The sequence below is a fragment of the Ostrea edulis genome, chromosome 1 (assembly GCF_947568905.1).
Source record: "Ostrea edulis chromosome 1, xbOstEdul1.1, whole genome shotgun sequence".
Classification (NCBI taxonomy): domain Eukaryota; kingdom Metazoa; phylum Mollusca; class Bivalvia; order Ostreida; family Ostreidae; genus Ostrea; species Ostrea edulis.
The window spans coordinates 99,710,232-99,726,665 of record NC_079164.1 but is presented as its reverse complement, the minus strand read 5'-3'; the positions used below and the strand labels follow the sequence as shown (position 1 = coordinate 99,726,665).

General features: G+C 35.0%; 1 protein-coding gene across 1 annotated transcript; it reads left to right on the top strand.

The window, feature by feature from the left end:
- The first annotated feature begins 6,209 nt into the window (after nucleotides 1-6,209).
- Nucleotides 6,210-9,268, top strand: LOC125670771 (CD151 antigen-like). Its single transcript, XM_048906138.2, has one exon. It carries the CDS (start codon nucleotides 6,918-6,920, stop codon nucleotides 7,773-7,775), a length of 858 nt encoding a protein of 285 aa, XP_048762095.1. The 5' UTR covers nucleotides 6,210-6,917; the 3' UTR covers nucleotides 7,776-9,268.
- The last annotated feature ends 7,166 nt before the right edge of the window (nucleotides 9,269-16,434 follow it).

Genomic DNA, 16,434 nt, shown 5'->3' with positions numbered 1-16,434 from the left:
AAAGTCTGGAAAGACTTTGGAATGATATCAATCTTTCTATAAACAATATAATCTAAAGTTCGAATTTCCCAGCACTTATCATATCCAAATTCGCCCCATACCTGACTTGGACTTCAGAATTGCTCAAATGACAAATTGGGGAAGAAGTATTTTTAAGTCAGATATGACACAAAGCGTGATATACATATACTTGATAAGTACTAGTAAACCTCGGGATCTTTGTGTTCTCAGGCTGAACGGAGTAGCCCTATCTCATCCAACCTGTACAAATGAAAGGGCAGAGACAAAGTTCTGTATCGGTTACTCTTTTATTAAAGAAACATTCTATTATTATCATTATTGATTACAATCAATATTACACAATACACAATAATAGTTACAAACATTGTTATAAAAGTTAACACAAAAATTAAATAAGCCATCAGAAAAATTATTTCGGATATGCGCAAGTATACTCAATATCTTACCTGTATGAATGAAAGGGCAGATACAAAGTTCTATATCGGCTACTGAAGAACTTTGTCTCTGTTCCTGGCATTTATACCCCCGTACATCCTCTAACATTCCTTACCATATTTGTTATATCTTAAAAATCAGCACTATTGACATTGGCTTTTATTTAAAACTCAAAGCCAACACAATTCTTTCCTTGGAAAATCTGTAATTTAGCGTTGCATATTCAACTTCACATCTAAATTTTGCATAATTTTTTTATCTTGCAAATGACCTTTGGTCACTGATTTCTTGCACTCCGATAGGTTACATGTTTCCTGTGACAAAATCGATTTCGCCCTCATGATCTTGTAAACATACATCCCTGTCACCGCACCTCACGGTGAAAAGTTTATACATTTTTGTTTCGCCTCTTTCTGCTATTTTTGCCTCACATTATTTTGCCAATGTCCATTCATGCATTTTCCTTTTCCCGAATTTCAAAATTCTCTTATCTGTTTACAGCATTGCGATTTTCGTCATGATAGTATTATACATCTAAAACCCCGTTCACATGCCCCGATTTACTCACGGGATGCACATTCTGCATATATGCAAAATCTGCACCCGGGTGTAAATTTGAGCATGTGAACGCAATTGCATATATGCAAAAGTAAATATACCTATGTGCAAATATACACCCGGTGTAAATCTGCACCAGGTTACTCAGACCAGATGCAAATTTACTTTTGCATATGTGTATATTTACTCCTAGTGTATTTTTCGTCATGTGAACGCACACACCGTATACAACGTCACACTCGAGGAGTCGTCACTGTGGATCACGAGGGATCGGCTCCGAAGAGGAGCAAACGCAGTATCACCGAATATGATATCGCTTTTCTTATAAAATACACCGTATTTCTGCAAACATCATATTGCATAGAGTGTCGTAGATATATCTTGATCAATCAAATTTGTCACCGAAGCCTACACAGTAAGGGAAAATCCTCCTTCTCAATCGAAAATAATCCGCCGTCTTTATCTTTGCCATTTGACCCTAATTAGTTAAGTGAACGCTTAGCAAATATACTTTTACACACGGGTGCAGTTTTTGCATATATGCAAAATGTGCACCCCGTGAGTAAATCAGAGTATGTGAACGGGGCTTTAATGCTTTATAGATGTATTTCCAGCAATAGAATTCTGTAAGAAACAGCTGCGGCCCAAACGTTCACACATTATGCCACATTGACTAGACAGCTTTACACGGGTGATTCTTCTTGCATGGAAACAAATTTCAATCATCGGGTCTGATCGCTAGAATCATCCGTAGAGTTCACAGTATCAGTTTGAGAACAACAGACTCGAAAAGGGGGGGGGGGGGTGTCAACATGTTAGCATGACGTTTTGTTCCGTCATCAGCTTGATTAACATGGTGCACAAACTCTTTTTTTATTTTATTTTTTCATGCTTTATTTTTAGACATTTACAATACGCCGGTTTCGAGATACGTCCAGGTTATTTCCCTTTGAGAACTCTTGTACATAGTAAGGCGCGAAAGAATTTGTTTACACGCGGGAGTGGGACAGATATTCATCACAGCGTAAGTGAATGTACTCAGTAAGTTTCTCATACGCTGTTTGATAACCCGAATTCGACTGATACACAAACTAAGTAAGTGATAAGTATTTAGGGAGTAATTAAATACATAGAATTCTTATCCTATCACGTTATTTCGCTGGTCATAAGTACCATATCCAAGATATTTCTTGCAAATATGACATTGTTTGTATGTTTCCACTTCGGTAAAACATTTCTTTCGATAGCATTTTGTATTTCCCACATTTACATATTTAAAGAGAAGCGGCTTTTAATACATTTCATCGTCTTCCTCGTTGGCTGTATATCCACTCTGTCCCACTTAGGCATTCAAAATTCCACTTAATGCACCTCCTATACAGAAGAATTCGTATCTCGAAACTGGCGTATTACATCTACATAGATGATCTCTCACACAAAATCACACACATGCATACAATATCTTCCATACAAAAACTTTCTACATGAACTAGTATTTGACAGCTAGGCATAATTTAAAGGTATTGAAAATATACATATCAACAAAATGATACTAAAAGTAATGATAACAAATATAACCTATAAAGCTTTGGTTTTTCATCACTTGTTATAAACAATATCATATATTGACCATTTAGTAAATATTTTGGATTTGCATCCAAACACATTTTCACAGTATTTTTCTGTAGTACTTAAATAAATTCACTGCCTCAGAAAATTTTGGCCTGATTCCTTGTGATCTGGAATAATATATGAACTTTTTTGATACTAATAAAAGAAAATTTTCTAAACAGCTTCCTTCTGTATTACCAAGTAAGACTATTCTTCTTGAAATTTTATAACCATTTTCAATTGCATCGAACCATTGCTCAAAATCATTCCAAAATAAGTTGACATATACACAATCATAGAATATGTGAACTATTGTTTCTGCTTCACAATTACAAAATGTACACAAATTATTGTCTGAAATTTTAATTTTGTAAAGAAAGGAGTTGGTAGCAATGTAATTCATTAGTATTCGGTATTGAAAGTAAATTATTTTTGTCTCTTTTGTACATAAAGATGCATTTACAAAATAAAATTTCCAGTCTTTACCTGAAAAGGGTTCATTTGATAAAGTTTCCCACTTGTCCTGTTTACAGTGTGGGCTATCATCTCCTTTCCTTTCAATATTTGATATAAAAATTTAACATTGCATGTTGACAAAAAAATTTGTACAATACATATTTCAATATGTTCATTATCTTCATGAATTCTACCTTCTTTCAATGCAATGATATCTCTTTTGACTTTTGATGGTATTTTTGATATTACATGAAAATAGTCTAAAAAGTTATTAGTACAAAGCACTCCTTTTATTTCATTAAAACATCTAATGTTTCCATGTTCAGACACCAGGTCCTCTAGGTTTTTAATACCATTATCAACCCATTTTGTATAGAATGCCCACTTTTGTACACAGCAAAAGTTTCTAATATCTAAGCACAAGTAAGTTGATACATGTTCAGGACTTTTCTTAACCTTTACTAATGCTTTAATAACATCTCTCCAAAATTCATTATCAATAGAAAACACAACTCTTGGAGTTTTTCTTTTGTTAAATAAAAAATGAAATCTATATTCTTAAGGTTTAAAAATGCAACGTAACAAATGCTGCCAAGCACCTTCATATTTTGTCAGGTACCTTTTAACCCATTTTAATTTGATATATGAAATGAAAGAGGGTAGGTGAACCATGTTTAACCCTCCATCATCATAACTACCAATGAGTGTATTTCTTTTTACCTTTTCTGTCTTATATCCCCAAATAAATTTGAAAAATATTTTATTTATTTCATCCAAAATATTCTTTGGAGGGTCTGGCAAGGCAGAAAATAAGTGTATCAGCTTAGGCAGTGCTAATGTTTTAATGATTGTTATTCTCCCAATAGGTGTTAAGTCTCTTTTTGCCCATAATCCTAATAACCTTTTAATTGAAGTAATTTTGGATTGATAATTACATGTTATATCTTCAAGATTTTTGTTAAAATTTATTCCAAGTAGTTTAAAACTGTCTTTACCCCAGCATATTTGCAAATCAGGACACAAAGTCTCAGCTGAACCAGTTCTACTGCCAATCCATACTGCCTATGATTTTGTAATATTAAGTTTCAGACCTGAGATATTACCAAACTTGTCAATAACACTCATTGATTCTCTTAGAGAATATTCACTTCCATCTAACAGTAAAAATGAATCATCTGCATATTGCCCTAATTTATTTTCTTCCCCACCAATAGTTATACCCTTAATATTTACATTTTCTTTGAGTGAAATTGCTAGTAACTCTACTGTTATGATAAAAAGATATGGAGCCAAAGGATCACCCTGTTTGCAACCCCTCTCAAGGCTAAAAATTTCTGATAAATGGCCATTATTTATTACACAGCTAGTGCTGGATGAATAAAATGTAAGAAACCATTTGATAAGAGAATCACCAAAATTAAATGACTTAAGAGCCTTGATAATAAAATCCCATTCTAACGAGTCAAAAGCCTTTTCAAAATCTAATAGAAGGAGTAGTCCAAACTGTTTCTCTTTTCTTAGATAGTTAATAAGGTCATATAGAAAACGAGTATTTTCACCAATGAATCTGCCCTTTATAAATCCCTTTTGAGTGTCACTTATTATGTCATTCAGTACCTTTTTAATGCGGTTGGCTATAACACTGGAACCTATCTTATAGTCCACATTAAGTAAAGTGATAGGTCGCCAGTTCTTCATATAACGCCTATCTTTTTCCTCTTTTGGAATGCAAGTTATTATTCCTTGGGATTGAAATGAAGACATCTGTTCTGTAAGATATGCTTCATTCAAAGAACGACAAACAAATACCCCCAAGTCCCTCCAAAAAAAAATTATAGAACTCTACTGTAAAACCATCCGATCCAGGCGATTTATTGTTTTTCATAATTTTTAATACTTCTGAACACTCTGATAGTTTCAGAACTCCTTCACAGTTTTCCTTCTGCTTATCTGATAATTTAGCATTGTGGTTTAGAAACACATTTTCACTAAGTAATATTTCATTGCTATACTGTTTTTTACTTTTGTATAAATTTGAAAAGAATGACCTTTGTTCTTCTAATACATCCTCCTGATTCATAATATGGTTTCCATCGTCATCAATTAGTTCTGATATTGTTTTATTTACAAAATTCTTTCTTTCTAATTTACAGAAATAGTCTGTGTTTCTTTCTCCTTTTTCATACCATTTAAAGTTACATGTACACTGACCTGTTAGTGCTTCAGCGTCACAAACTATACACTAGGCGGCACGAAAATAGCTCTCAAGAGCCAGTGAAACCCCGACTTCAACCACAGAAAATAGCTCTCAAGAGCCAGTGAAACCCCGACTTCAACCACAGAAAATAGCTCTCAAGAGCCAGTGAAACCCCGACTTCAACCACAGTTGTTACAAACTTTTTTTAAATGATGAAAACAAATGTTTTATTAGTAAAATGGATATAATTTACCGTATTGAATGTAATTTATTCCCATAATTTTTCAATTAACATTTATTTTAGAGTTGTGTAAAGGGAGGAATGATATCAATCTGATTAAAACCAGATCCTGAGATCCGCTCACTTAGATCGCTACAAGTGTAGCGATCCAAGTGAGCGGATCTCAGGATCTGGTTTTAATCAGATTGGGAATGATATATTTTTAAAGTTTTGAAGATTATAGAAAATTAACAAGTCCTTTATGTTTTAGGATTTTAAATCCGTACTTATTACAACCCAACGAAACAAAAAAATATATAATTTATATCAACCCATCCATTCATTTACGGGGGAGCGGCAATTACTCACGGAAGAACACCTGGATGGCATGAAGCTTAATAGTTGCCTCTATCGAGCCGAAAGTATTTTGTATAATATGTGGAATAAATATTTATAATATTATTATATGTGGAATAAATATTTATAATATTATTATAGGGAAGCGCTTCATGAAAAGTATGCTGGCGCGATTTGTTGCAGTTCATTCTTAAATGTGCGTTGGAATTCCCTGTCGTACTATATAATATAATACTGATACTATCCATTTAGTTGTATATATATATATATATATATATATATATATATATATATACATGATTAGCAATTCATATATGTATGTACTTGTTTCCCCAACATGCTGCATCCACATGCAGTTTGCAGTCTATGTAACCTGTAGTTAATGTTGTAAACTTTCTTTCTTTTTTGAATTTCCTTCGTTATAAACTGTCTTACTGTTATGCCCTCTGGGCCCAAAATTGGAATAAACTTATCTTGTCTATAATATTGATGTACATGTATATCAAAATTCATACGCGCATTGTTCACAGCGGCAGTGCATTCATGAAAAAATAGCTTTCATTACAATTTATAAGGATGTCAAAGACAAACATATTGGAAATGTACATTATATACATGTAGTCTCTGCTTCCATTGTCTTAAACCCTTCCAATATTACAGTCGGTCAGATTTTCACTGGTTTGTCGTAAATATTTCCACTTTCTTTAAAGTTGTCGAAGTCAACAAAGTACGAATTAATCTCACCTGTAGTTTTCACCTGCGTAATTTATACCTGATATCCGGTATGGTGATAAACTGGGTCCCATAACAAGTATGCATGAATAATCATTCTTTAACGCTTCCTTCACGCGAGACATTTCATGGGTACCAGTTTAACAAACGATTACTCAAGAAAGCACTGAATTTAAAACAAGGTGAGGCCGGTGTACTATTTGTTTAACTCTGTCTTCGGGCTAAAGATCGATTGAGATACTGGACGTTTTAAAACTGGACAGTGATGGATTGAATTGATGTACATAAGAGAAAAACTATCCAGGAAATTTTAAGAATTGAGCAAAGAAAATGGGGTTATTATCAAGAGGCAAGTTGAGGATTTATCTGGCAATAATCAACATTTTATTCTTCGTACTTGGAGGAGTCTGTGTAGGACTAGGAGCTTGGCAGGCAGTGGACAAAATTTTCATCTCTGACGTCATTGGTTCCGATCTCTACTCCACCGCGGCCTATCTGTTGATATTCGCCGGGTGTGTACTCGTCATCATTAGCTGTGTTGGTTGTGTGGGCACGGTGATGCAGAACCGGCCTATTCTCATCTTATACATGATGACGATCATTTTGACCATCATTTTGATGGTTGCTGCTGGGGCAGTGGCAGCATCATTTCAAAGTAAGGTCGGCTCCAACATGATTAACAACATGAAAAATACCATTCTCTATAACTATGGGAACAATGTAGAAAGTAATGCAGAGAACAAAAGAATAACTAACTCGTGGGACAACCTACAAAGAATGCTGGACTGCTGCGCGGTAGAGAACCGAGGCTGGGAGCTATACAGACGGTCGGAATGGTTCAAACAGATTAACCCACACAACTACATCAGTTTCGATCAGAACACCATCTTCGTGCCGGCCTCGTGCTGTGTACATCAGGGACCATATTCCACTGATGATTGGTTGAGGAAGTGTCAACGGAACCCGTACGGACCTCCACGATATCCTCAAGAGGTCAGTGAGAACCAAGCTCTTGCCTATTCCGGTTGCAGCGAGGCAGCAAAGATGTTCATTCAGAATAACATAGGGTCTCTGATTGGTTTGGGGTTCGGTTTTGGACTAACTTTAATATTTGGTGTTCTTTTTGCATTCTTGCTATATAGAAATCTACGGGAACCTTTTGTACCTGTGTCGACTCGAGAACATTGATTTTTATCATATTGCATAAAAGTCAATCAAGTGTCAAGTCGAGAACATTGAATTTTATCATTTTGTATAAAAACTGTCTATCTACAATTTTATTTTTTTGTGTATGTTTTTAGACAAGAATGCATGTTCAGGAAAAAATAGATGAGCTAGAATTTATGTAGTAAGGATGTAATATACAGTCAAATGATAGATGAGTTAGAATTTATGTAGTAAGGATGTAATATACAGTCAAAATGCTTTTGCTCTGATTTTCTTTAAGGAGGAATGATGCTTCATCATAATGGCTGACTTCCTATTGAAAATTGAATGAAAATATAAATATCAGCAATACATGTATATTCCTTTTAAATCTAATCGCCTAACTGGGTAGCTCAGAAGGTTTACATGTGAATACTGAATAGCTGATTAGTGGGTCTTGTAGTAGGGGATTTGATTTTTTTTTTTTTAAATTTAGATCATTTTCTGATAAAATGAATTTTTTTTAACTAAATAAGGTAAATTTGAAAGTTTTCAATTTTAAAATTTTATTGTACATGTCCTCCACTCTCTACCCCTGTCATTTCTCTTTTCTATCACTCTTCCTTAACTTGAATAATATGTTGTGTTTTTGTATGTACTTAGTGCATAACATTTGTATTGTGTATTTGTTTTTCATGTATGGTATTTCATGTCTTGAGAGCTGGACATGAGTTTATTTAGAACCTGAACCAATGACATGCACTGGTTTCATCTAAGGAAAGGATGCAACCTATGTTTTAATATCCTGTAGAAATTGAATTATGTTGAGCAATTAGTGTTGAAATTTTTTAAAATTTTTATTTACTCATGACTGTGTATCAATAAGTCTGCAGGTCATGGTTAAAATTAGAATATATTGAAGTTTTTACAATGGGTATCTCATTTTCTTAGGAGGTCTGTTACACAATCTTGTATTTGTCTTTGTTCCATATATTATTTAAGAAAATAAGACAGTATGCATCGTATTATATACAATATACTAGGTATTATGAATGAGCAAATGTATTTATCAACATGGATATTTTTATTTACATACATGAGATAATACATTAGATGTATTAATCTTTCTCTGACTTCACCAAACTGCCCTGCTTAAAATTCTTCTCTTTTTTTTCCATTTTGTTTTTTACAAAAGGCAAAAATCAAATAAGAAGTTTTTGAAGAGACTGCATTATTCTAGTGTTACTTCCCAATCTAAAAAACCCCAAATCTACTATACCTCTGCATGGACCAGTAGTGTGCTTCCAAGTTTTTCTAATATTGCAGGGGAAGGGAGGGGTGCATTTTGTTGTCCAATGTACATCCCAGGTACAGGTGTACCCCAAAAGTGTGATACTCAAATAAAACTTTTTACAGATGCAATTTTTTAATGTTCATATCACAGTGTATTTATAGGAATTTTTTTGAACTGTTGTGAATTATGTGTGAACTTTATTATGAATAAGGCATCGTAACATTAAAGTCAATGAGATTTATTGGTTTGTTTTTATCCTATTGAATTCCTCTGGGCTAGATATATTGAATATCTAAGCTGATACATTTTGACTATACATTAAAACACAGAGGAGAAGCCAATCTTCTCCAGTTTTACTGCATCCATTAGAAATGTATTGACAGAATCTCTGTTGTCTATAGTGATTGTGCAGTTAAGGACATGCGCAGTGTGTCGCAATAATGTGACGTTTCCGGTATAATTCACTTGCGTCCTATCTTTTTTCAACCCAATATTAATTACAGGTTTGTTTTAGAGTTAGCATATTTTTGGATTGTTCCTGGTTGTGCAAGAGGGGTAAACATTTTAAAGTCATCTCTTAGGTACTACAGAAGATAGTACAGGGGATGCTTACTCCTCCTAGGCACCTGATCCCACCACTGGTGTGTCCAGGGATCCGTGTTTGTCTGATTCCACCTCTGGTGTGTCCAGGGATCCGTGTTTGCCCAACTATCTATTTTGTATTGCTTGTAGGAGTTGTGATATTGATCGCTGTTTGTTATCTTCACCTTTCACTGACAATGCGAAGTTTTTGTAGCAAAGAATAAGAGAAGAATCGAAATAAATTGAGGATCTAAATTTGTACCATTGTCCAGGGATTTTTTAGGATCTGTAGAGGGCCGAAATTTGGCCATATTCCCAATGCTGAAAAGCAGGTGTTTTCCCCAAAATGATGCCTAAAAATTCCCAAATGATGGATGGTTTGATGAGAATATGCCATGAGGGGCCATCCAACCTCAGTGCCACTCTGTTGCAAAAAAAATTGTGACAGTTTTTTCTCTGTGAAAGGTGAAGATAACGAACAGTGATCAATTTCAAAGAAATTAAAGTTTGTTTAAGCCAGCTACATTGATAATGAAATATCAAATGGTTAACGTTTTGCTTGTTTTTCTTATTTATTTCTTTGAAACAAATTTCCCAATTTCAATCAAATATCGCTATTTTCCCAAACTTGAAGGCTGTTTACCTGGATTCAAGGGATAAAAAATCCCTGATTGTATTACTAATTAGGTGATCTAGCACTCACCAGTATTGGTGACGTGTCCATACGAGTGAAAAATTCGAGAAACAAGATTCATTTGATCTAACCAGCACGATATACACAGTATGGTAACACTTGTATTCCTACAATATGGAATTTCAAATCATACAGGAACTTTTTATATATAGACTTCAATAAAGGGAAGATAGAAAACAATTGTCAAGAACGTCGCGTATGACCTTAATTGGTCAAATCAAAGAAAACACAAATCCGAGATACCAGATATGTTTTACCGTTGCAGTGTGCGCACGCGCGGATATCTCAGAGCACGAGTCTTTGTATTACAGGGTTATAATTTTTTTATTTTTTTTTTGGATAAATGACGTGATTTGCATAATTGGAGGATAGGTCAATTTTTTTTTATCCGTCACCTGGAATTTATATCACTGGAACTGAGGGTTGAATTAGAAGTCTGTGATTTTGTCGAAAGATAGATAGAATTTAGCATGAAAGTTTGTACGTATCACTCAGGGTGTAAATGACCAAGGTTTAGTTAATACCCGCCATATATTTAGAAGTGCTCCCTGTGGCAAGTATTGTACATGCCAATCGATCTACCTTGGGAGTCCAACTCCGCTAAACTCAACATTTCATGTGATCATATACATGTACAAAAAAATGTGGAGTGCTCCAAGGAACATGCATGTATGTGTCGCCTGTGTTATCAGTTGTAATCATGGAATATACATGTATTTTGCATTGATGAGCGCTATAATAGCATTAATTCAAGTAATGCTCGCAATAGTTGAATTATTGCTCTCTTCAATTGAATTGCAACGCACATCAATTTAATTAATGCGCGCATTATTGAATTATTGCTATCTTCAATTGAATTGATATCATTGATTCAATTGATGCTCGCAATAATTCTTTTAGAGAGAGCAGCTATAAAATTATAGATGTCTTCAATTCAACATATCCAGAATTGAATTGATGATATCTTTAATTGAATTGTTGCTGTCTTTAAAAGAATTGGTGAGCGCATTAATTCCGTATGCAAAAGCATTGTAAATAATTAAAGATATTTTAACTGAATTGAAGAGATCATCAAATCATTTATATCGAACTGAAATTCCACCACATTGATGCACGCATCAATAGATTTGATGAGAGCACTAAATGAGTTCATGCGCGCATCAAATCAATTATTGCTCTCGCCAATTGAATTAATGCGCGCATCAAATGAATTAATGCGCGAATCAGATCAATTATTGCATTCATCAATTTAGTTGATGCGCGCATTAATTCAATTGATGAGAGCAATAATTGATTTGATGCGCGCATTAATTCAATTGTGCGCAACATTTGAATTGATGATATCTTAAAATAATTAAAGAAATCTTCTATTATTTGAGTGTTATATTGATTTATATTGATTTGGCGCTCCATATCAGTGAGATGCAATACATCTCTTTGGTCCCGGTTGTAGTAATTCGCCGGTTCTGAAATACGTTTTAGCTATTTCCCTTTTAAGAACTCTCATACATAGTAAGACACGATACAACTTGTTTACATGCGGGTGTGGGACAAATTATTCATCCCTGCATAAGTGAATGTGCTCGGAGAGTTTCTCGTACGCTGTTTCATCATCGGAATTCGACTGATACACAAGTAAGTGATAAGAATTCGGGGAGTAATCAAATACATGGAATTGTTATTATATCACGTTATTTCGTTGATCGTATGTATCATATCCAGGATATTACTTACAAATATGGCGGGGTTTATTTTATGTTTCTACTTTAGTAAATAATTTCTTTCAATAGTATTTTGTATTTCCTACATTTACATATTTAAAGAGAAGCCGCTTTTAATACATTTTTTGTCTTAAACTCCACAGGCACTTGTTTCATACATGGGTCACCCCCTCCTTACTATTGGTATTAGTAACGAGGATGGGAGCCATGTATGAAACCAGTGTCTGTGTCTTCTTCATTGACTTTAGATTCACTCTGTACCACTTAGGCAATCAAAGTTCCACTAACTGTACCTCCTACACAGGAGAGTTCTTATCCCGAGACTGGCGTATTGATCTTAAGGTCAAGGTTAAAGATCACCAACCATGGAACGTGACTCATCAGCTTGATTGACCAAGATATCATGTCATGCACAAGATATATTGAGTTGTGCGTACGTATGTTGTGAGCACGAGATATTATGTTGTGTACATGAGATAACAATTTATGAGCACAAGATATTTTGTCATGAATGCGCACAAGATATGTCGTGCGCATGACATAAATTTAAATATATATATATATATTATATATATATATATATATATATATATATATATATATATATATATATATATATATATTGCGTGTATATACATGTACATGTATTCTTGATTTTTATTTTTTTTTTTTTTTTTTGTTGTTGATTTTTTCTTCTTTTTTTTTGTATTGAAACTTGTATTCTTCATATTTACAAATGTATCTTAGTAATGTAGACCGAAAGTAGCTACTTTTCCCTGCTTTCATTTAAGCGTGTGTTGACCGTTGTTTTGATTGCTTTTGTGGTATGAAGACACACCAGGGGCACATGCTATACATTCACCCATTTTCTTACTTGCGGACGGGCCAGTTTCTAACAATAATTTTTTATTTATTTTATCTCATTAATTCAAAAGTGAAGTCAAGAACAGGAGCGTGATATTTCTTTATATGGAATTCCCTGATGGGCATTATAATATCCTTGACATTGCACGCGCTTTCATCTGGAACACGGAAATATTAAATTATGCCTGTACCCTTAAGGATAAGAGTTCAATATCAACGAAAGCGTAATGTGATATTTGATCAATTTAATGGTTTAATATACTACAGAAAATTAATGTGAAGGACACTCAGCACAAAAAAGGGGAATGGATGCATGGGTTGATAGACATGCATATATATATATTTTTACTTAGTTTGGTTGTTAAAAGTTCAATTATAAAATTCCTTTTAAAAGGGGGGGGGGGTGTTAAAATTCTAAAAAGTTGAAATATTATTACATTTCCTATATTATGTACATGTGAATGCAAGCAAAATTGCCGGGAGCTGTTTGGTTGACTCAGTTGTGAGGTCATCTTCGCTTCTTGTAGAGAAGCGGATCGGATCGTAAACCCTTGGCAAGCGAAGATGTTGCGAGGTGTACTGATCGAAAAAGCGACTGCGGTGAACTCGGCACTAGGTCTACCTGAGTTCGGACAATGACAAAGTCGAGGCCATGATCTCAAAAGCTGATAAATTAGTACCTAAGCGAATAGACAAATATACAAAAACTTTGACTTTGAAACGTACATGTAATTTAAATTTGCTAGAGAAAATGAATGATTTCACCAATTGTTGAAATGAATGAGAACTGGTGAAAATTTTAAAAACTTTCGTCAACTCATCTCAGTAGAAGAGTTTAAGGAGTGTGAGTATCAAGATTTGAGAACACATTTAGAAGACAGAAATATAAGACCTCCTGAGGACACCGCGGTTATTTCACACACACACACACACACACACACTCTCTCTCTCTCTCTCTCTCTCTCTCTCTCTCTCTCTCTCTCTCTCTCTCTCTCTCTCTCATATATATATATATAAAGAAACTTGGACCAGATCTCAAGCTATTATTTGTTCTCAAAGTTCAGACTCGGATGACGAGTGCTTCAGAGTTTCAGTCTTCCCTTTTCTCAATTCCCCTGAAGTCGCTCCCTGCTCGTACGTTTGTAAGAAAAAAGGCCATCTTATTTGTGAATGGAGAAAAAATGACCTTGACAATACAAAGATCTATGAATTGGGTTAAAATGTCTGTACTGTCTAGCATAGGGGTAAGAGGGTAATATTGCAGTATTTGTGTGTATAGACGAATCCAGGCAGTCAGTATATGCAGTGGTCAGACTAATCCGGCTACCGTAGCGCCCCCTGGGTCTTTGATCCAACCGGCACAGCTCTTCCCACCCCAACTTTATGCAACTGGGTGATGAATGTAGGATTAGAGGGAGAGGGAGAATGTAAGGGTTCATTCTAATTCTGCCACACTTGCACTGCGTAGGGCAAAGCACAGGTCTCTTGATAATGATTCAATCTTGTGTGTGGTTTCACAATCTTTGAGTATGATAGAAATTGATGGATGTGTTACATCCAGTATGATTTGTATCAGGGTATCCTCACTGGAACTGACAGCAGGACGAATGTTGTTCTAACATATGATGGTTTTTGTTTTCTCAGTAAAAGGCTGTCGAGCCGCAGATAGTTTTTCACACCGAAGCAGGAGGTGACCCATATCTTCTGGTTCGCTCTCACACAATGGACAGAGGCTACTGACTGAATATTCAGAATGTTTAGCTTTGTTGGTTTGGAGGGGTATACTTCACTTATCAGCTTTGCCGTCACTCCAGCTTTTTTAACTGCAATGGTATCGAGGTGAATGCCCTTGCATATGTTGTGAGGTTTCCCTACTTTAAAAAGTAGCTTTTGTAAATCGACTTTGTTGTGCATCCATCCGCTGTATGGCTTTCAAATGTAGCTTTTCAAACGCATTGCCGATTGTAGAAGCACATTTTGACAAGCTGCTGTTCTTGGAGTCTCTCATTTGATTTGTCATCTGATATGTTCGTTGCTGTTGTAGAGGGCGACAGAATTGCGGACGAGGTTATGATATGTTCATCGGAACCTTTACATATGCCCCTCCCCCTCGTATTCGCTTGATATATGTACGCATTGCTCTGCTGTGACTGATTTCCTATATTGCCTCTGTACTAAAGGAGTTTGATTTATCTCCCCTGGTTGGGCACTTGCCTGTGTCAAAACGTTTGGTTCCGTTGTTCCATTGTTGTTTGACTCTAATGTTTCCCATAATGGGTGATTCACATCGCGATCTTTGTCTAAAAAAGACCTGTTCTGATTTGTATTGTGGTTTTGGGGTAAAGTCGTTCCACTGTTTGTCAGAGTTGTCCTCAAGCGACTTCATTTTATTTTCAAGAGTTTGCAGACGGAATTGCATGATAGTTTTCAAGTGTCGTTAGGCGATTCTCAAGAGTTGACATTGTGGTGCCTTCATTATCAGCGGAGAGTTTAATTTCAGAGGGTTTCTTCAGTTCATTATCTTATGTTCTGGAGTTGCTGAGCTGTTTGTTTGTGGGTCAATTTTATATCATTTTCCTTCAGCTCCCTTTCCAATTTTTTCACTTTTATTATTCATTATTAAAATTTATAAAATCGCACAATTTTACAAACAAAAATGCAATCAATGGCGCTGTACATGGAAATTAAATTAAAAGATATACAAGTTTAAACATTAAAATTGACTAACTATCAACATAGCAATGTCCATGAAGGAATAATAAGTTAGTTGGAAGCACTGATATAATAAAACGATTTAAGGTGGCACTTGAAAATATTATAATTGCTTATTGTTCTAATGTTTGTTGGAAGTTCATTCCACACGGTAGGTCCCGATATGGCAAATGACCTTGAAGCAAATGTTTTGCGTTTGACAGCAGGAGCATTTAGTGTTTACACAATATGTTGTGATCCTCCGTGCCTTTGCCAACTTTGGGAATAGAAATGTTTGTCTTGGTTTCCTTGTCAATCACACACGGACGTTTAATGCTCCTCTTTGTAATAGAAGGGTCGGTCCAAATCCCCACATCTTTGTAATAGAGGGGTCGGTCCCAATCCCCACATCTCTGTAATAGAAGGGTCGGTCATAATCCCCGCATCAGCCAGTTTACAGCGTTTGTATCAGGGTTGTGAGTAGTTTGACGTAGTGTCATTACAAAACCGAATGGTCACTGATCGTTATCCTTAACTTTTACAGAAATTGTAATATGAAACAAATTAAGAAACAATTTGGAAAAAAACCCAAAACATTAATACTATCATTTATGTAAAAGCACTTAAGAGTCCCCCCCCCCCCCCCCCCCAAATGTATGAAATATCTTTTTTATTTTTCAATATTGAATGTGTCCGATTTTAAGATAAATCATTGCGCCTTAAAAGACTTACAAAATGTTATGTATAGCATTTACGTGTATATCGAGGAAGATCAGAGAAAACATTTAAAAAATATAAAGACGTCATCCAAGTCTTTTTATGAAAAAGACTCACAGGGAGCCAACAACGTAATCA